At 40.7% G+C, this 22,601-nt stretch overlaps 1 protein-coding gene across 1 annotated transcript; it reads right to left on the bottom strand.

Moving 5' to 3' along the window:
- Nucleotides 1-19,585: 19,585 nt before the first annotated feature.
- On the bottom strand, nucleotides 19,586-21,799 carry LOC149179163 (multicopper oxidase LPR2-like). The gene is made up of 4 exons (XM_089423784.1): nucleotides 21,536-21,799; nucleotides 20,850-21,419; nucleotides 19,885-20,766; nucleotides 19,586-19,763 (listed from the first exon to the last, which is right to left on the bottom strand). The coding sequence occupies exons 1-4, from the start codon at nucleotides 21,776-21,778 to the stop codon at nucleotides 19,710-19,712; spliced, it is 1,749 nt and encodes a 582-aa protein (XP_089279910.1). The 5' UTR covers nucleotides 21,779-21,799; the 3' UTR covers nucleotides 19,586-19,709.
- Between the last annotated feature and the right edge of the window lie 802 nt (nucleotides 21,800-22,601).

A 22,601-nucleotide genomic window follows, 5' to 3' on the forward strand; every position in this document is an offset into this window, starting at 1 on the left:
TTCAAGGACATTGTACTATCAGTGCTATAATCATCTAAATTGTATAGGTGGTGCATGTAGTGAGAGGAAGGCCTATGAGGATTGCCTAATTCATATTGACGAATTTCCCTAATTAATAGGGGATAAATCCCAAGGAAACAACCCAAGTAAATAGGCACTTGGGCAAGCCAAAATTTGGTTAAGTATTGACCAGAGCTTGTCTAGGAAGAAATGAGACATATAGAGATAATGCAAAGGTTTCTCGAGTTTGAGCAAAGAATTGTAATATTCTCATATTTTCTGACTAATGCAATATACAGATAGCAGGGGCTTTTAGTTGTGGCTTTCCCCATGAAATCATTGTGTAATGTGTTGATTTAATTCTTTCTCTTGTATGCTTCATGATTTCATGATCATTTAATTGTTTCCACTGATGAGTAGAGTAGATTCAAGTCTATTGTTTTAGTAAATTACAATTAGCAGTTTGAATCTACAAGGAATTTCTACAATTCCAACATAGCCACTGAAACTGAATTCTTCTTTAGACTCAAAGCATACATGACATCCTTTAATGTGAGAGAAGAACCAGACTCCCTTTGAAAGGTAACAACATCGATGTCAGTTGCGCTATACCTTCCATCATCTCCCATCTTGATGTGCATATGGAGGTCCTTGTCCTCCAAGTCACTGGAAAATTATTTGTTTCCCGTCATATGGAATGAGGCTCCACTATCCATACACCGCACACTACCCATCATCGATGTCACCATGCATGCATTAATGAGGGTGAAATCCAACTCAAATTGTGAAGCTAGAGCTTCACTTGCCGCTCCTCCTATGGGCTTCTTGTCGGCCTTCTTGTGCAGACAGTTTGTGGCAAGTGTCCTAGCTCATGACAATGAAAACATTTAATATTTGATAAGTCCTTCTTTCTACCCTGATTGGAATTCCCTTTGGATTTGGATTTATTCCATTCCCCTTTCTTTGCCTTTCCATCCAAGGCACAATTCTCCTCATCATTATGCTTTGATGAAGTTCCATCTCTAGTGTATCGCCTTATCTCTTCTTGCTCCAAATCAGACCACAAACACTCCCACTTTGGTAGACGCTCCCTCCCATTTACCTAATCTTGGTAGTTGTACCAGCTCTTGGGAAGGCCTAGAAGTGCTAGGCTAACCTCATTTTCTGCAAAAACTGTAATACCAATGCTCCCATGCTCATCCCAACATTGGGTGAACCTGCTCAAGTATTGTGGTATTGTGTTTCCCTTCTCCATTTTGATTTTCTTAAGCTTATCCTTCAGTGCCAACTTCTTGTGGTCAATGTTCTTTTGAAACAAGTCTATCAAGGCTTGGCACATTGCATATGGTGTATCCTTCCAACGGATATTCGAGACAATATGATCTCGAACTCCTTCTAGTATGATCCTCCTTGCCTTTGCCAAACATTTCTTCCACTCTGCCAGATCTTGAGCATCAGTTGTTGGAGGATTAGGAATATCATTGTCTATGAATTCCTTCAACCCATTGTCTTTCAACACTGCCTCCATCTTTTCCTTCCAAGTAATATAATTTAAGCCACCCTCAAGGCATACTCGAGTCTCAATCCATAGAAAGACATCCCGCTGGATCTAAATAATGATCCTGCAAATTCGATTTCACCTATAAAGATAAACTCGTATTCTTCTCTTCTACTGATATTTCAACTCTGATACCATGTAGAAATTCCTTGTAGATTCAAACTTCTTATGTAATATGCTAAAACAAAATAATTGAATCTACTCTACTCATCAACTGAAACAATTAACAATTGCAAAATCATGAAGCATACAAGAGAAATAATTCAATCAAAACATTACAAAATGATTTCCCAGGGAAAGCAAGAACTAAAAAGCCTTGCTATATGTATATTGCATTAGTAAAAAAGTATGAGAAGATTACAAAGATTTTCTCAAGCCCGAGCAACCTCTGCACTATCTCTATATCTCTCACAGCTTCTTAGACAATCCTTGGCCAATACTTAACCAATTTTATGCTTTCCCAAGTCCCTATTTCCTTACGTTAGTTCCTTGGGAATTAGCCCCTATTAATTAGGGAATTTCATCAATTGGAATTACGTAATCCATCATAGGCCTTCCTTTGACTGCATGCACCACCTATACAATTTGGATGATTATACAATCGATAGTACACTTCCATTGAAATCCAATATCAATTGGGTAACTCTCAGATCTCACATGCATGACTTATTTATAGTTGAATTATCAATTAACTAGTTGAACACATGAAGCAACACCCCACTATTACACCTCCTACGAGTTCCTCCAACGGTTGGAACTAGTTTATCTGACTCTAACTCAATTAAACTAAATTAATTAATTACAACTCAAAATAAACTCAACCAGGGCTCCTATAAAGTAGGAGCCACTCTACATGACTCTAGTGAGACCCTCAACTCAAATTAACTGAACCAAATAAGTCAATTTAACTTAGTTAACTTGTACAAGTTGTCTTGTGATGTGGAATTACAATTTTTCTCCTAATTTAATTCAAGGGAAACTAAATTAGGATTTTCTTGTTGCAATTTCAACATATCTTCATAGATAAGCTACCACCATTCTAACTAGCTTGTATAGCTTTATATTTCATAACCTTTTTCTATTTCACTTATTAAGATAATGTAGTTCTCGATATATTATTGTTCTCTCTACAACTTTCTTTATGTGTGTTTCTATTCATGTTCATACTTTTCATTTCACTTTATATACATTCTAGATTAGCTTGTTAGTGAGTATGGTGCTCTAATTCATAGATATGTTAAAAAGATGCAAAAAAACACCCGTGAAATATATTTATAGTAGGGGTCCATTCATTGTAAAAAAATCATATCATTGATTCATTTTATTTTATTTTATTTACATATAATATGTTAATTATTCTAATATAATTGAGTAAACATGTTTGGCTTCTACAAATCATTTGGTATCAGAGTGAAAACTTTCATAGATGAAGTTAAACGATCATATGTTTTTCCATCGCCATTTTATATATATTTATATCATGGATGTAGCAAGAAAGACTATATTTTCATTTTTTATCAAATGAGAATTAAACTCATTAATACAATAACTAAAACATTTGAAAAATACAAATATGAAAAAATTATTATAATCAAACATGCTCAAAGAAACTAGAAACAACAAAAAAATTATTTTTGAAGAAAAAGCCAAGGACAATGACCATGATGATGAAGAAAACCCAAGGATTAAAGTCAATGATGCATTCTTTAAAGAATCCATAAAATACTTCCATGAAACAAGGATGGTAGAAAAACTTAGAGTGGGTACTAAGGCAACACTCATTTTAGAACTCAATTGGGGTTTGTAAATACACAAGGAAATTTTATAAGTCAATATCTTTAACAAAATATAACAAACGGTTTCTCAACATGGATAATATGATATATCAACAAACTTGTACAAATTTCTTAGTGCTCAAGGACTCCTCTCTATTCTATTCTCCAACTAATACATGGCTCAAGTTACGATGGTGCTAAGGCAAACATATCAATGTGCGGAATAATCCTCTACATGCTAAGATCAAGTTATGGCTTGTTCAATTACAAAATTGAGGTCATGAGTAGAAAAATGCACAAGAAAGACTCAAATTATCATTCATGCATTAATACACTCTCCAATCTTCAACCTTGTATAAATGCGAAAATGCAAGAAGCAACTTTCATGGAAGGAAATGTCTATGGATTATAATTAATCATCCATATCATAATGATATCACTAGAATGGAGAAGGTTTTGAAAATTCTTCTAGAGGTAAAATTAAATTAAAAATAAAAATAAATTTTATTACCTTTCTTTTGGAGGACTTTGGAGGAAAAAGCAATTTTGAAGAAAATTTTGAAAAAGAAGATAATGTTTATGTAAATAAAAAGAAGATATAGCTCTAAGGGTTAGCTCAAGCCGTGTAGACTCTAAATTCAAATGTGAAATTTGTTGCTAGTTATTGTTGATCACAGATTCAACTTTATTCAAATATCTATAAATAAATTTTAATAAATATCATAGACATATACCATGAATTACCTAAACCATTAAATATAAACCACTCTCTTGCATCCAATGCCAATCTACTAAGCGACACTGTTGAGATTCTGGATTCCTGTTGAGGACAATGAATCTCGAATTGAATCAAGCGCTCGATCCCATGTGTGTTCGATGAGTATTTTCCCTAACTATTAAATTTCTATTCTACATAATTCTTTGGAATGTTTGACTTCACTTTTATTCGCTAGACTATTAATGTGTATTTCGCTAGACTGAATGTTTGGTTTCTCTCATTATTATTTCTCACTCTCTATTTACATAAAGTAATTAAAGCATTTTAGGGATAACTATAAAGCGATCTACTCTTGGAAAGTCTCTGCCATTATTTCAGATATAACATGAATAGGTAGTTAGATACATGTTTGATTATCATTAGATATATTTTTTATTATCGTTTCACAGTTCCGCATAAATGATTCATTGTTCTTTCACTTGGAGAGAAAATTTTGGGCATAACTATCTATGTTGACTCATTAAAGAAAGACATTATATTTTATTATGGACTTGTAAAGATTTAGGTTGATATGATTCATTATTCTTTCACGTTGGATTGGAGAGAAAATTTTGGGCATAACCATCTACAGTTGACTGGTTAAAGGTCAAAGGTATTATCTTTTAATTTTGGACTTGTAAAGCTTTAGATTGATGATACTTCAGAACTGAAATAAACATTTGGCAATTGATAATTATGTAGTCATGGGGTTAAGTTCCAACAGTTTTCGAAGAAGGCTTTCCTTACCCTAAAACTTGAGGCTTTTCTTACCCTAAAAATCGAATAGACTTATATTGGAGTTTCAAAGCAATAGAAATTGATAACTCCTTTGTATCCATTTATTTAATTTCTCCAATGTGTGTGCAGGGTGAATATTCAATGCATTCAACATTTGTGAAAACAAGGTATTTCTCTTAACTGAGCAGAGGTTGTAGTTTTTTGTTGGTAGAGGTTGCAGTTTTTAGTTGGCATCCTACATTCTATGAAACAGTTTGGAAAGTGGTTGTCTAATTAGGGAGTAGGGAGGTTGACATTTCTAAATTTACTTAGAACGTAAAATGAAGGGCATTGAACATGTAAAAACGTCATGAAATTTTTGTTTGACAAGCAAAAAGGATTTGAAATTCTAGGTCTGAGCCGAACAACAACAACACTTACGAGCCTTTACCATGCCAGCAATTCACATTGGAAAATCTCTCAACTATTTTTTTTTTCTAAGTAAAGACTAATTCTATTAAAAAAAAGAGGAAAATATAGTTACAAAGAGGCAAAGGCCTCAGCCCGTAGCATAAGAGTGTTGAACCTAAGACACTGAGCCTGAGCTAACCCAAACTTTGGGAAAAAGACACTTACAATATGACAGAAACCTGCCAACTAAGCTTGGCATATACTGATAATATATGGAGCTGAGAAGAGGATAATCTTTTTGAGGTTTCAAACAAACCCAGCCTATCAAAAAAGTCATAGACTTCCAGGTTACAAAAAAAACAGGACCAGCTTGCATGACCACCAAAACAGAGACTGAATAACAAAAACTAAGAGGGGCTGAACCTAACCCATGACCTCCAGGAAGAGACATAGCAGAGAGGTGAGCGACCACGTAGCATTACTGGTCCATCTGTTCCTCGATGATGGGGCACTCATAATCGAACCAATTGACACCATCCCGCTCCATGTCTCCCAAGCAACTGCCACCTGGAGGAACCAGCAAGGGATTGATGCCACTGGAGCTCGGAGCAAATGCCATTGAAACATAACACGACGGCTTATCATTCTTTGTCGAACCATGGTGAGGCCGCCAGGAGAGCGCACAGAATCGTCTAGACTGAAAGGAGAATGCCAGGAAACAAAGAGCGCATCAGGAATCTGAAAGAGGCTTAAGGAACAAGACTCAATGTGGAAGGAGGGCCCCCCAACAAAAGTATGAAGAATCGCCCAGCGTCTGAGCAGAATTCCGGAAATCGAAGATCTGCAGGGGAGATCAGCAGGAGGTCTGCAACAGAGATGAACCGGAGCACAAACAGTGAGATTGAAATCCAAAATTGCCCTGAATAAAACCTTACGAACTTCATCTTGGTGAATGTGAACAGTAAAATCCATCTTCCGTCGAATCTGCCTTCGTATCTGATTGCCCTTGAATTGCTTCATCTTAAGCCAGGTGATGTTGTGGGAGGATGCGCTGGCTGGCAGGTGGTAGAGCCGAGCGCCGTCTCGCATTAAGTTCCTCATTAATAACTTCGTGAATCACCCGCATCTGGGCGGTTTTCTCCTCCCTGCTTAAGATCATTCTTCACCAAATTATTGAACTCCATTAGTTGGGCTTCTGGGACTGAGCTAGATAATGGACCTGAGCAAAGTTCCAGTTCACAGTTAACCCCAATGTTTGCCAATAGGTCCGCCACTTTATTTCCATTCCTTCGGATGTGCTTGAAGGTTACTTCTCTATGAGATGAGAGCCAATCCTCAATAAGCTCGAGCCTTTTTGCCAATCTCCAACTACTGCTAACTTTTTCTGATGGGGCGCCTTGCATGATTTTGGAAATCATATGTATGATGAGTTGTGAGTCACCCTCTATGATAAGTGGAAAGAATCCATTAGTGTGAGCAAGAATAAGTCCTTGCCAAAGACCTTCCAGCTCCGCCGAATTATTGGAGTCCCATCCTCTTGTACCAAAGAAAGTATGAAGCGGAAGGCCTCTGCAATCTCTGAAGATTCCTCCGAACCCCGCATCCCCTGGGTTGCCTTTCGAGGCGCCATCGAAGTTGAGCTGAAACATATGCATGGGAGGGGGTGTCCAATTTCCGGGAGGGCATTTGGAAGGTTGAGATGATTCTCTGGCCCTGGGTTCTTGATTCCACTGAAGGTTCCAATTATTCCAAATACTTTGTTCTTGGGGGGACGAGGGAAAGTCTTCCTGAGACCAGTTGTGGAGAAGAAGTGTTTCCTTGATGTTATGGCATATAGTGTTCCACAGCTGTTCCAGAGGCGTAGCTTGATCATTAAAGATCCTCCTATTCCTCTCCTTCCAAATAGTCCACACTAGAAAGCCCGGAATCAGTTTCCAGAGAGAATTCAGGATTGTACTTTGATAAGGATTCCTGTCCCAATTGCTGATAGTGGCTGTAATTTCCCCCTGTTTGCGGCCCTCCTTCTGACAACGAAAGCTGACTTTTTCCCAAAGCTTGCGCGCATTAGGAAAGGAGAGCATAAGGTGCGTTGTGGTTTCCTCATCTTGTCTGCAGATTGGGCACATGGAGGGTCCATGATATTTCCTTTTCCTGAGATTGTCCCATGTTAGGATCCTGTTATGACTCAAGAGCCATAGAAAAGTGGATATTTTTGGCCAGTTGTTAGAGTCCCAGACTTTGCTCCATATTGGGTTTTTGACCATGTTCTCCTTCATTATTAAATTGTAAGCTTCCTTGGTGGTGAAAGAGCCTTTTTCTTCATAACCCCATCTAAGGATGTCCTTATCAGTCGAGCATAGAATTTTCCTTTTCATTAACTCTGCGGTTAGAGATTGTTGGGCCTGTTCAGATCCATTCCTTAAAATTTGATTCGCTTGGATCCATTTCCTGTAACCTTGTGAAGAAGAAGGAAGCCATAACGAGTTAATTTTTTCATGGGCCTGAATATCCTGCTCCGGAATCTGCATGTGAGTGAACAGATCCTTGATCTTGGGTTGTTGCTGCCAGGAGTCTTCCCAAAATCTTGTTGTGTTGCCGTCCTTGACTTCCCAGAAACTATGCTGCTGGATTAAATTTCTGTGCTGCTTGGTTGAGTTCCATATGAGGGATCCTGTACTATTTTCTGATATTCTGACAAGCTCTTCTGTTGGACAATTATTAGCATATTTTTCCTTCCATAGAGAAGCCCATGGGGTGAAAGATGCAGTCAGCCATCTCCACCAAATTCGAGCCCCCATAACCATGTTGCTATGATAAGGATCCCTGAGGCCAGTTCCCCCAGCACTCTTAGGAAGGCAAACGGTGTCCCACTTAACAAGGGCCCATTTTCGGCCAAGCCCAGAGCTGCCCCATAAGAAGGATCATTGCATGATCTTGATAGCTTGAAGAACCCATTTGGGGGCCGCTAGGATAGAGAAGAGATAAAGCGGCAAGGATTGAAGAACAACTTTAATAAGAATTAATCTGCTTGCCATATTGAGGGTTCGGTGAGTCCAAGATGTAAGGCGAGCTTCCATCTTTTCTAGAAGGATCTTCCAAGCGGAGTGCTTCAAGGCCGAGGCTATTAAGGGAGCACCTAGGTAGGTTGAAGGCAAACCAGAAATAGAAAAACCAAGAATGCGAGCAATGGCTGCTTGGGTCACTGGAGGAGTGTGAAAGAAGAATAATTGAGATTTGACTTTGTTAATAGAAGCTCCAGAGGCATTCGAGAAATCCGAAAGGATCATTTTGAATTGACGAGCTTCTTGGACTGAAGGATGACCATACAACATATTGTCATCCACAAATTGCTGGTGGGTAAAGGTGGAAGAGCTATGGATTGACAGACCTTTAAGGAGGTGAGAGTGTTGAGCGTATTTAATATACCGGCCTAGACCTTCTGCCATAATAACAAAAAGAAAAGGAGACAGAGGGTCTCCCTGTCTAATGCCTCGAGAGGGATGAAAGGGGGAAGAGGGAATGCCATTAATCAGAATCGAGAAGAACGATGAAGAGATAAGGCTCATGATCCACCTGACCCAGGGAGGAGCAAAGCCAAAAGCTAGAAGGACTTCTTTGATGTACTGCCAGCTTAGACTATCAAAAGCTTTAGAAAGATCAATTTTCAGCAACATACCTGATTTTTTGAGATGTTTCAAGGAATGTATAATTTCATGAGTCAAGATGATTCCGTCCGTGATTTGCCTGCCTTCGATGTACCCAGATTGCTCCGGAGAGATGATTAGAGGGAGCAACAATTTGAGTCTAGAAGCTATGACTTTGGAGACAATTTTGTAAATGATGTTGCAAAGGGCAATAGGTCTGAACTTGTCTGGGGTGCTATGATGTGCTTCCTTAGGAATAAGGGCTATGAATGTGGCATTCATTCCTGGAAGCATCCATCGCATGGCTCTTGATTCCTCAACAACTTCCCAAACTTCCATTTTGATTAGGTCCTAGAAAGAATGGAAGAAATTTGAGGTAAAGCCGTCCGGACCAGGCGCTTTCCCATCCTTCAACTGGTGTGCAGCAGCTTCTACTTCCGGTAGGTCAACAGGCCTGAGAAGGAGTTGGTTATGCTCCTCGGAAATAAGTTTTGGTATGTGCCTTGTAATTTTCCTTATGTCCTGAAGTCTGTCTGTGTTGGGCTCCTTGTGCACTTGCTTAAAATAGTTTAGAAGCTCACTCTCAATTTCTTCAACAAATGCTTCATAGGCTGGGTCGTCTACTTAATCCACATAAAAAGAATTAGCGAGACAACGTGCCAACAATTCATGGTGCAAAATCTCTCAACTATTAATTAGCAAGCCTTGAGAAGTTGGTTAGCCTGCTTCAATGACTGGGTCATCTACTTAATCCACATAACTTGAGACTAGGTCTTTTACTGGACCAATGGACTTATAGAAAACTCATATGTGAATTCCATGCTAGAGAGATATCTTTGATGGGTTATTGCTTCACCCATAGGAAGTTGGTAGATAGTCATGGAATGTGTGAGGAATGTGCATTTTCAATGCGTAATGTCTCAAGTTTTGCAGAAGGCAATATCAACCAATCGAACTGGTTCACATGCATGTTAATGACGACATACTTGTCAAAGATAGGAGATGTAAAGCGATTGCTAATAAATGGGCACATGGATGATTTCAGCACAGAGGAAATAGAGTCTGAGGAGAAAGCACACAACCGTTGGGTGATTAAGGACTTGGGCTCTTGCAGAAATGGTCGTTTGAATGACATTGTATTTTCAGAAATTTTCAAGAGTTTTTTCTTTAATGGGCGTGAGGATGGTATTCTGAAACCCCAATGGAATGCATCTGATTATGGTGGAAATGTTGTGGAGAGAGTGTTGGAGGAGGAAGATGAGTCAAAAATCCAATATGGTGTGTTTGTTGAGGCAATCGGGGGAACATCTCTGAGGTTTTTGTTAATTCCCCAAATGAATCTATTGTGGGTGCATCCTCATCTGTGGCTAATGGTGAAATCACCTTAATGGAGGTGGTGGAGAGAACTGATGACAATGTTAGGGATTTGAAATTGGTTGCTGACGGGGTTCAACGTTTGTCCAGGAGACTTGAAGTTGATCAGAGTGATGATGCCTGAGTATATTTCCAGTCTCATAACTATGCTGATAAGTATATTGCATATCCTGAAATTATTACACATTAATGTGCAATGGCACGTCATGTAATGCTTGCATAATAACAAGGGAAGGTACATTCTATGATCAGGGTTTCCAGAGAGTGGACTCTGTTTAAGAACCTCAAGAGATTGGGAGATTGAATTCTATACCAACTTCAAAAGGCTTTAGTAGTACTGCTTTGGAGGATGAGGTTTTTGAAATTGCAAAGAATGGAAATTGTATCTGAAGGTATGACAACCTTTTTTTGATGGTAGTGATGATTTAGGTTTAAGGAGTCTATGTTCTGGTGGTTCTGAAGAGGTTCTTCCAAAATCTTCGAAAGTGTCCCGTGCACCCTAGTATGACAAAGCATTTTGATGGTAGTTGTTATTTAAGTCATAAAGGATGGTTTGTAACACGCTAAAATGTAAGATAATATCATAATTGTATAGAATTGTTGGGTAGAAGTAATTTACTACATTGTCTATTTGATCAATAGAATCTAAACCAACACAATTTCATATAATAAATCAAATTAGCTATGGAGTGGCAGGAAACCATATATGAGGTATCTGTGTGTTTGTAGAATCTTACCAACACAGTTTCATATAATAAACTAAAATAGCTATGGAGTGGTAGGAAACCATTTATGAGGCATTTGTGTGTGTTTTGCAACATTGTGTATGCTCACATGCTCAAGGAAAAGTGACAAGGTTTAATGTATGTTGTGCAATCGTTTCCTTTCTACAATTAGAAATCAAAATCTTACATAATTTTCAATGTCGAGGATCACAAACTCATAATTTTTAAATTGGAAAACAGAATGAGCCAAAAAGAAGGATAATTATATATAGCTTTATTCACAAAGCCAGTAGGATGGAGAATTCAGAAGCAATATTATATAAAGAAGAGATATGGATAATATTAAGCACCATGCACTAAGCCAATTATTGACTTACTGCTTTTTCACTTTGTCCATTGAATATCACATTATTTTCATCTTGATCCAAAAATCAATCCAAAATGGAGAATTTAGAACGAGAAGCAAGATCCTATCCAAAAAAATGTGGAAAAATAGCAACTGAAGAACAGTGTTTGAGTCCAGAAACAACTGATTATAAACTTCTTTTTTAATGGCCACTAATTATATTGAGGCACATACATATGAGAAGGCAATAATAAAGTCCAAATTGCAGAAAGTTATCAAAGTACTTGTAAACTTCTTTTTTAATGGCCACTAATTATATTGAGGCACATACATATGAGAAGGCAATAATAAAGTCCAAATTGCAGAAAGTTATCAAAGTACAGGTATATTCTATTCACTAGAATCCAACATGAATATGGACTATTTTAATGTGAAACCATTCAGATTTCTAAATTTCTTATATGCTACGTTTTGGTCTTTACTAAATGTTGTGTTGAAAGTGTTCGAATCTAAAAATATTTCAGCTATACATAATGTTTAGGTCTTTTTGAGGCATAGGATGCCATGCTTTGCATATTTGAAACTTATTCGAGCTTTGGTGGATGAAGATTATGCGATCCAGGTCGAAGAAATGCAGTTATGGCTCTGGTGGTTACATAAAGTCATAGGTATTCTTTCATAAAAATATTTGAAGTTTGTATCACAATCATGGATTTCAAGCATATGTAGAATCTGAAGAGAAATAAATCTGAGTTTTAAACAAGTAGACATTTTTTAGGCTGCAATTTCCAATTGTAAATTAAATTTATCTAATAACATTTTACTTAACTATTAATTTTACTTACTTCCATATTCTTACTCCTGTGATCAAAATTTCTTTTTACCTCTTAGTGCAAATACTAGTTAATACAATAAATACAACCCTTTATAAAAATGCAAAAATTTCCATATGTTATCTTTATATTAAGAGTTCATTCATTGTAAAACATTATATGATTCATTTATTATATACAACTTATATATTAATATTTTATCACCCTCGGTACCATCTCATCTGACTTTGCTTTCATATTCTGGCTTTCTCAAAGCAGTCTGCTTTTGGTTTATGATATATTTGGATCAATACAGTTCCTTGTTATCTGCAATTTCATATACCGACAAATAAATTTAGTTTACCGTGTGGCAAATTGAGACTGATATATTTTATAATATAAACAGACTATATTATCAGAATATGGGAATATATATATATATATATATATATATATATATATATATAATTGAGGGCGACTAGTGGTAGGAGAGATTTTCGGCGATGGGTTTAGGCTCTGACGGCGCGCGACAACAGTAACCGCGAAGGAAAGGATAGCCGCAGATCGCAGCTACAGGACCACATGATGGAGCAGTTTTCGGCAGCTAGGGATGCGAGTGAACGACAGATCAGCACCAGCGACGGGAGGCTACATTCACTGTCCGGCATGGAAGGTTTACCGGAAACGAACCTCGTGGATTTCTCCGAGGATCCGTTGGAAGGTCAGGTCGTTTTCATTAACCCTAACTCTGCCCCTCCGGGTTTCGTTCCTCCGCTTTCTGATATCTCTGATGCCCAGAATATCCTCCCGGTCACCTCCTCGCCGGATCCCTTTTCAACTGGTCTGGCTGCCCCGCCACTCTCTCCTGGCACAGCTTCTTTTCTTGCTTCTCATCTGCTCGATCCCACTGATCTGGATCAGATCCCATCCCCACCTCCTGATCCACAGCCTGCACCTGAGGTTCCACGGACAAACCCCTCTCCAAATTTTGGGGCTAAACCCTCAGGCGCTTTCAGCACCCCGGTTGTTAACCCTAAACCCTCTGGACCACCTCCACCCGGGGTCACAAACCCTCTATCCGAGCATCCGTCGGCCCCTCGATCCAAGAAGCAGAGGTCAAATTGCGTTAGGGCAATTTCGAAAGATACCACGGTTATCTTCGGTGACTCCCCGGATTTTGAAGCAACCATGGCTCTAGCTCGCACAATGTTGGTAGGGCACGTGCGGGGGCGTTCCTACACGGTGGACAGATTGATGCGCTGGGTGAAAGAAATTTGGGGAGTACTCCTCACACAGGTGCCGGAGGTTGAGGTTCTACCTCGTGGGTGGTTCTCCCTTCAATTCGCAAACGAAGAACACACAAATGCGGTCCTCGAAAGATACTGGCATATTGAAACTGCTCCTGTACTTCTGAAGAGATGGAGTCCGTTATTCGATCCTGAGCATGAGCAAATTGCTGCAGGGCCTTTATGGGTCCGATTACCAGGGCTCCCTACACAATATTGGAGCGAAGAATCATTCAAAAAGATCGGCAATGCACTTGGGACATATCTGGATCATGATCGTGGATACCTTGATACCCGGAAGAAGACTGTAGCTCGCATTCTGGTGCATCTGGACACCAGAGAAGGATTGGAGGAAAGAATTACATTGCAATGGGGTAAGCTCAGGCGTTATCAGATGCTGGATTACGAAGGAGTACCCTTTCGGTGCAATCGATGCCACCAAGTGGGGCATCTCTACAAGGATTGCCCATTAAACAAGCGACCAGACAGCACTCCAAAACAATCCCCCATAGCATCCAGGCGGACTTCCCCGATAGTTCCTCAGCCATCGAAAGGATTCTCCGTTTCCAATGGAGCTCAGGAGTATTCAGAGATGAACTCCCTCGAGGTGCCATCGCCTCCGCTGACTCGGGCTCGGGCAGCTGCTGCAGCCGCACAAGCTTCGGGTACATGTTCTATCTCTCCCTTTATCTCTATTGCACAATCTTCTGATTATGTTTCCTCTGCATCATGTTCCATGGCTTACTGCAATATTCCCTCGCCCCTTCCTATTCCTTCTATCGCCCCACCCTCTCTGCCATTCATCATGTCTCCGCCCCCGTCTCCGTCCACTGAGACCCCTGTTAATAAGATTCCCCAACACCCATACTCCCTCCGCTCCCGAACCTCCCTCCCGGAATCCTCTGCAAACCACATGGGTTTGGGCATTGTACCCTCGGGCGTGAGCTCCGCTTCTACTAGAGGAAGGAAATCAGATTTAAACAAAGCCATCAAAAGAGCTGGCGCAGAAGTTGCATCAGGTCGACAATCGACCATTGTTGGGGCCCTTAGAGCAAATCCCCCGAAAAGGGGTCCTCCATGAAGTGCCTCTCTTTCAATTGTAGGGGTTTGGCTAGCTCCCCCAAAAAACTAGCCCTCAAACGACTTTTTGAGGTCGAATCCCCTGATATCATCCTCCTGCAAGAAACCCTAGGTCCTGCGGAATCCATCTCCCTCTCACTGCAAAATATCTCGTCCAGATGGAAGTACATAGCTATGGATGCCATCGGCAGATCAGGAGGACTGGCGATTGGATACAACCCCAAATCCATAAGACTGGATTCCTCTTGGGGGGGTCAGGGTTTCCTGGGGGCTGACATATTCTCATTGGACTTAGGCCTCCCCCTCCGCATCATCAACATTTATGGCCCTTGCCAACAGAGAGAAAATTTCTGGAGGATGCTTCTCAGCAGGAACCTGATGAATCTGGATCGTATCATTCTAGGGGGGGATATGAACTTTTCCTTGGGGTTTCGTGAAACATGGGGATCTCGGGCGCAAGTTGATACTATCACTGCATTCATGAGGAATATGCTGGAGCAGCATGACCTTGTTGACATTCCCATGCAGAACCCCCTACCAACATGGAGGAACAGGAGAGTTGGGACAGCGGCCTTGGCTCGCAGATTGGACCGATTTCTGATAAAAGGTCCGCTGATTCACCAACTACACCACTTCAAGCAATGGGTGGGATCTGGGGGCATCTCTGATCACTCCCCAATTCTAATGGAAATTAAGGGACCCCTACCTAAGCCAAAAGCTCCTTACAAGTTTAATCATCTCTGGCTTCAGGATCCTAGCTTCTCTAAACTGGTCTCGGACTTTTGGCATTCTCACCCTATAGATAGAGAAGCATCGATGGCTAGGGGATTTGTTAAAAATCTGACTGAGCTCAAGCATATAGTGATTGAGTGGGCCAAGGCAAAAAAGGCCAGAGAAGAGGAGCAGCTCATCAAGATTGAAGAAGACCTAAACTCCCTTCTGGATGAGAGAAGTCTGGGGTTCATCTCCGAGGATAGCAAGACTCGACTTATTGAATTGGAGAAGGAAAAGCAAAATATCCTAAAACTCCGGGAGGAATCGCTCAGACTGAGAAGCAGGGCATTATGGCTGAAGGCGGGGGATGAAAACTCTAGATTCTTCCATAATTTTGCCAAAGGAAGGAAGGTATCCAATACCATTTGGGACCTTCCTCTTCCTGATGGGGGAGTGGCAGATACCTTCAATAAATTATCTCAACTTGGAACAACACACTTCAGAGGGATTTTCAAGAGCCCTGCTGGGACCAATCTTGCTGAGATTATCAATGTGGCATCACACTTTCCCAGGTTTGTAAACAACGAGGATGCTGAAGCTCTTACAGACCCTGTTTCCATGGAAGAGCTCGAAAGTACGATCAAATGGTTCCAGAAGGAAAAGAGCCCGGGACCTGACGGATGGACTATTGAGTTTTACATTGCCTTCTTTGACATCTTAGGAGGTGATATCCTAAAGGTGGTAGAGGAAAGCAGAATCTCGGGACAAATCTACCATGCGATCAACTCCACTTTCATCGCCCTCATCCCCAAGTCTGACTCCCCCTCTTCATTCGATGACTTCCGCCCCATCTCCCTGTGTAATGTCCTTTACAAAATCATATCTAAGATTATTGCCAACAGGATCAGGCCAATCCTGTCCAAGCATATTGCCCCCCAGCAATTTGCTTTCTTAGAAGACAGACAAATACATGAAGCCATTGGATCTGCCCTGGAAGGCATTCATTCCATCTGGACTAAACGTCTGAAAAGCATTCTCCTTAAGATCGACCTCTCCAAGGCTTTTGACAGAGTCAGCTGGCTCTATATCAAGATGATTCTCATACATTTGGGCTTCCCTCATCCCCTCATCAATTGGATCATGGCTTGCATAACATCCCCCACTTACAGTATCCTGATAAATGGTGCAGCCTCCCATTTCTTCCATTCTGAGCGAGGCCTGAGACAAGGCTGTCCTTTATCCCCTCTTCTTTTTCTCCTGGTTATGGAAGCCTTGAGTCGACTGATCATCTCGGCCAAAAGGGAAGGAACTATCAGGGGCCTGAAAATATCAGAGGACTGCTTCATTACTCACCTGCTGTTTGTAGATGATGTTCTTATCTTACTCGATGGCAGTATACAAGACACCTCGACATTCAACAGGATTCTAAAGCTATTTGCACATGCCACTGGAATGGAGGTTAACCGAACCAAATCTTCTATCACTTTGGTAAATACCTCGGTCAATGAATCATATGCTGCTCGCCAAGCATTCCCTTACACCACACAGCCCTTGGACAGGGGATTAAAATATCTGGGTTACTGGCTAAAGCCCACCACACAGAAGGTGGCGGATTGGACCTGGCTGATTACCAAAGTGGAAAAAAGGATTACTTGTTGGAGCTTCAGATATCTATCCAGAGCGGGAAGACTTACCTTGATCAAATCTGTTCTAGAAGCCACACCAGTTTTCTGGATGGCCCTCGCCTGGATTCCCCGGAACATCCTATCTAAACTCAAGCAGCTCTGCTCCAGATACCTTTGGGCTGGCAACAAAGAAAAGCGCACATTTGCCTGGATCGGATGGAAAGCGATTGCCCTGCCCAAGAAATGGGGAGGCTGGGGTTTGAAGGATCTACCTTCCTTTGCTAGTGCGCTGGCGGCCAAGATGGGATGGGCACTGCTCACCTCTCAAAGTTTATGGTCAAACATTACATATCATAAGTACATTTGGCCTCTCAACATCTTGGATTGGGCGAGGCTCCCATCTTGGAACAAGACAGGCATTTCCTCAATCTGGAAAGCCCTCCTTCATTCTCTCCCTCTGATCAGGAACAACATAGTATGGAGAATAAGAAACGGAAGCAGAGTCCGCATTGGATTAGATCCTTGGAGCGGATGTGGGGGGAGACACAGGCTCCCACAAGAACTGGTGCAATATCTATCTGCCCAAGGAATTAAAGTCATCTCACAAATCGCGGACCAAGAGCAAACTGACCTTTTCCATCAGGCTTGGAAGAATGCCGCTCAACTCAACCTCCCACAGAGATGGCACGATGCATGGAGTGAATACTGTGCGGCCCTGATGGAATCTCATGTCAGAATATCTGAGGGATCGGATGAAATCATTTGGCACCTGGCGGATAGTGGGAGATATACACCAAAAGAGGGATACGTTCACATCATATGGCAGAGAAAACCCGAAGTACTTGAACGATGGTGGCATAGCTTATGGAAGCTATCTGCTTCCCCTCGCTCAAAATTATTCACTTGGTGCGTTCTCAGAAACAGGGTACCCACGGGTGAGCATCTCATGCGAAGAGCACAATTTGGACCGTCGAGATGCGCTCTGTGCAAAGGTGCCAGTGAATCCACAGAGCACCTCTTCCTGCATTGTAACGCTGTACTACAAATATGGAACAACATAAAACAGGTTATAAAATACACGGGAGAATGGAGAGGAATCGACCTTATCAATGCATGGATTGATTGGGGCAACAGTCACAAAGGCACTAAATTTGTAAACCTGCCTATTATCATAAATTGGTCCATCTGGAAAGCAAGGAACCAACTGATTTTCGAAGAGAAGGCCATACAATGGCCACTTATTGAAGCCCGGATCATATGTGCATACAACGAATTACCTGATCCGCCTCCACCAAAATCCCGCAGACCAAACCCTCCCCCCTCCATTGATCGGGGAACTCCTTGGGCTTATTTCGACGGGGCTGCCAATGTCCAAAGCAGCGGGGGTGGGTTCATATTGCACAAATCTGAAAATCACTCCTACTTCATCAAGGCTGGTTTGGGGGCCGGGACCAACAACTTCGCTGAACTTATATCTCTTCGACATCTGCTTCATTTTGCTTTAAGTCATCAATGTAACAGCATAAACATCTTCGGGGATTCACAGATCATTATAAATTGGTTCAACAATATCACTACATGTCATATACACTCACTCAATAACATACTTGATGAAGTACTACAGTTCAAGGCAGCTTTTAATCACATCTCCGTTTCTCATATCTACAGGGAACACAACCAGGATGCTGATAAACTTTCCAAGGAGGCCGCGTTGATGGAGAAAGGACATTGGGAGATAACCGAGATTTTGGATCAACAAGAACAAAAGTTTTACCATCGCCCATACATAGACCCACAATATCCTACTGTGGGTCTGCATGAGATTTAATCTCAAAACAGCAGAATGTCAGCAGCAGTACACAGAACTGTGTTTTTTGTAAATTTTTGTAAACAGATGGATGCCATAAGGCATCAACTCTTTGAACTATACCGACCATACAGCAATATAATGCAACAACAGATATATGTATTTATTTTGTAAATGTACAGAGATACCAGTGAACAAATGGCATATGCGGCATGCATCTACATATGTAACCTTTCATTTTTAATGAAAAGTTTACGGATTTTTCCAGTGGAAAAAAAAATATATATATATAATTGAGTAGATATTCTTCACTTTTATGTGTTAGTTAATTTCAATATTTTTATTAACATCACCTCATTCAATGAATTCCGAATGGATATTCATGAATGTAAACTTGCATACCCAAGTTATTATGAGCTTAATATTGATTATAAATTTATTCAAATTAAAAATCGATTACAAAAATTACAAATAAATAATTTATCTATTTTTATTTCATTATTTTTGTATTTAAATAATAATTTTTTATTATTATTACCCTTATTTATATATAAACAAAAGTTATTTTAATTTTTAAAAGTTGTAAGAGTTACTTCAAATGTTTTAGAGCTAAAAGTTAAGTTTTATCACAAGTTTGATTTTATTCAATTTTTTTGGGGTAAAGCTGTCTACCAAATTTATTATACATAAAATTTGGGGAAGTTATATATAGCATGGAGTATACCCAAAAAAAATTCTGTTTAACTGAAAGCTTGTTTTCCTCGGCTATAAGATAACATGTTAATGACCCAAGATCCAAAAATATCTGATAAGAATGAAAACTTACCTTTAGAAACCGCTAGCGGGTGTGGTTTTAGTGGAATAATAAAAAAAATGCGAAAACTAACGCAGACTATTATTGCAATTATCGCGGAATACAAAATCAAAGTTTCACCGAAATGTGAAGTTGTCGGAGTGGAAAGAGAAAGAGTTTGACTTGACATGTGCCTGCAATTTATTGAAGAAATGTCTTTAGCCTAAGGAACAGGGGCAGACTATACAGAAATTATGCCAATGTGTAGAGCAATGGACACCATTATCAGGGTAAAATTTTCAGGGGCCTCATCATCTCGTTGTCTTCGTGGTCCAAAATCTGCAAATTTGAAATCCAACAGAATTAACATATTAGCCAAGATATGCATATTCAGGAATCGGAATTATAATGCTGTACAACATTCAATAGAGATGCAGTTTGAGGGAAAGAGGACACTTACATGGCAGTGATATACGTAACCTGGTTCAGCACTCGCATTAAAGGGATAAGATTGATTAGAGTCCAAGAGAGTGAAGGTAAGGAAAATGGTGGTCATATATCCAGGCTGCATCTTGAACACGTTCTTCCACGTTCTCTCGTTAGCAGGAGTTGCGATGACTGTACCCTGAGCATGCTTCTGTATATTGCATGCCACAGCATTGTTCGTCTTGTTCATGCAGCTCTCAAATTCGGTCAAATTTACCAGCTGTATCTGACTGAGGGTCTGAAACAAGCCGAGATGAATATGGAGAGGATGGTTGTCCGGAGTGAGATTGATGATATGCCATAACTCGTTGGTTCCTTGCCTCGGCGTCTCAGTAGCCGGTGCCAGAAATGGTAAAGCATTGAGGAACAAATGGGTCGGATCACCCGTGGCGCTGTCGTATTCATACAATGTGATGTAACGCGTTTGGGCGGTCTGGTTCTTGTTGGGAAGAGGATATGAAACCAATCTCGTTGGGATGGGGGTGTCGGGTTCCTTAGTTTTATCAATCACAAATTTCATGACTTTGCTGTTGAGATTATCGACGGCACTTCCGGAGGGGTATGGATAGGGAGCGCTGTTTGTGAGGATGGCCTCATCCGTGGATGACTTCGCGAAGTCGATGATGACGTCTGCGATCTCAGAGGGGGCCAGCAGCAATTCCTTAACGTTCACGGGCCTGGGTAAGTAGGAAGAGTCGGAGCCTATCTGAGTCATATGAAGTCCGTTACTCAGCGCGAAACTGTAGAATCTGGCGTTGCCGGTATTCACAATTCTGAAGCGATATTTCCTTCTCTGTACCTTCAAGTAAGGCCACGCCTTGCCATTCACTATTATTGCATCTCCAAAATACTCTGGCTGCAACGCCACACCATAGTTAGATAATTCAGTCTGGAAAAATAAAAGCATGCAATGAATGATTTATGGATATAGTGCTGTACCTGCCACTGGGGATGAATGGTGGGGTTGTCGCCGGTGGAGTTCATGTAAATGGATCCATTTTTAAGGAAACTTTTATCGGACACGAGAAGACTACGGTCATATTCCGGCCCTGAAGGAAGATTCAGAGGTGTCTCCACGGTCGGGTTTCGAATGATATAGTCGCCCACGAGGCCGGCCAAAAGATTTTCTCTGGTGAGGCCGAGGGCGTGGTCATGGTACCACAGATTGCCGGGTTGCTGGACATTGACGTAGTGATATTGAGATTTGGTCCAGGCGGGTCCGGTGTCATTGAATCCCGCTGTAAACCACGCCAATGAGTTCCCATCGCTCTGCGGTTCATGGATTCCACCATGCAGGTGAACGACCGTTGGGACTCCGCCGTGTTTGGGCTGGGCAGTCACGAGGGTGGGATCCCACGGAAGAATAGGTCGAGAAGGCAGATAATTTTCCCACGTCACGAACGTTTCTACGCCTTGGATGGCTTCGATCGTTGGACCTGGCACACTCGCACTCTCCCTCGATGTTCCATACGCAAATACAGTACTTGAGGGGAAATCTCTGTGAAATTTCTGTTAACAGAACACATATAAGAGACGAGTCATTGGCACGAATAAAAAGTACATACAAGTTAATTTCCATGGAATACAATGCGCGTTTTAATGTATTAGGGATATAGGTCCCGTACCCATTTTTTCTCAAACATCCCAATCCGAAGCTCGCCCGCCTTTAAATGTCCATCTTGGCCGACGATATACCCCTTTAGCATGGGCATCTGTGGCAGCTCGTCCACGAACATCTCAAAAGTCGAAGCTATCTCATGCAATTCCTCTTCAGTCACATTCGCAGCCTTTGCTAGAGAGAAGTGGATGAGAATTAAAATGCAAACCAGTACAGTAGAAACATGCTGCATATTCTTTGCCAGCGTCATCTTCAGACCTGCAATAACATATTCGGTCTCATTAAAACCCTGTGAACTATTTTCCATTCCCTGCATCTCTACATAGAGAAAATACAATTTTCATATCACATGGTTTCGCAGTATGAAATGCATACTTACTCTAAATTAATTCTTATGTTAAAAGGAACATTGAATGTCATTATTGTGGAAAACCTGGACATCTGGCAAAAGATTGCTATAGGAGAAAGAATAATGAATCAAATCAAAGACATAGCAGGCATAATGGAAATTACATAAACAGAGACACCTCAGTGAATGATGGATTTAAAAATCTTAAGTTATTTCTTTCTGATGCTGCATTGTCTGCTGAAACTGATGATGAGAATGCTTGGTTTATAGATTCTGGTGCATCGGCACACATGACTTGTAATAAAGAATGGTATGATAAATATTATGAGAAATCTGATGGTACACACATTTACCTAGGAGATGATAGGTCACTTAAAGTTCAAGGCTATGGCATAATAAATGTGTACTTACCTAATGGACAAATGCGACAGATTCATAATGTGATGTATGTACCTGCTCTTAAAAAGAATTTGCTATCTGTTTCCACTATCACTGATAATCATTTAAAAGTAGAATTTGGTAAATTGGGGTGTATAGTGAAAGATGTTCAGGACCACTACAGGGTTGTTTCTACAGGTACCAGGGTTGGAGGATTATACAGATTGGATGTGACAGTCAAGCGCCATGTTGCATTGACATCCCAAGAGACATCGACAGCAGAATTATGGCATCACAGGTATGGGCACCTAAATTACAATGATTTATCGTTGTTACAAAGGAAATC

Source organism: Pinus tabuliformis, chromosome 4_1, assembly GCF_031772625.1.
Source record: "Pinus tabuliformis cultivar Carrire ecotype Pingquan chromosome 4_1, CPIR1, whole genome shotgun sequence".
Taxonomy (NCBI): Eukaryota; Viridiplantae; Streptophyta; class Pinopsida; order Pinales; family Pinaceae; genus Pinus; species Pinus tabuliformis.

Excerpts from the sequence above, each read along its gene's own strand:
- LOC149179163 (XM_089423784.1), bottom strand. The coding sequence starts at position 21,778 with ATGACGCTGGCAAAGAATATGCAGCATGTTTCTACTGTACTGGTTTGC. Across the intron at positions 20,767-20,849 it reads CCATTCATCCCCAGTGGCAG|CCAGAGTATTTTGGAGATGC; the intron begins GTACAGCACTAT and ends GTGGCGTTGCAG. Across the intron at positions 19,764-19,884 it reads GTTACGTATATCACTGCCAT|ATTTTGGACCACGAAGACAA; the intron begins GTAAGTGTCCTC and ends TCAAATTTGCAG.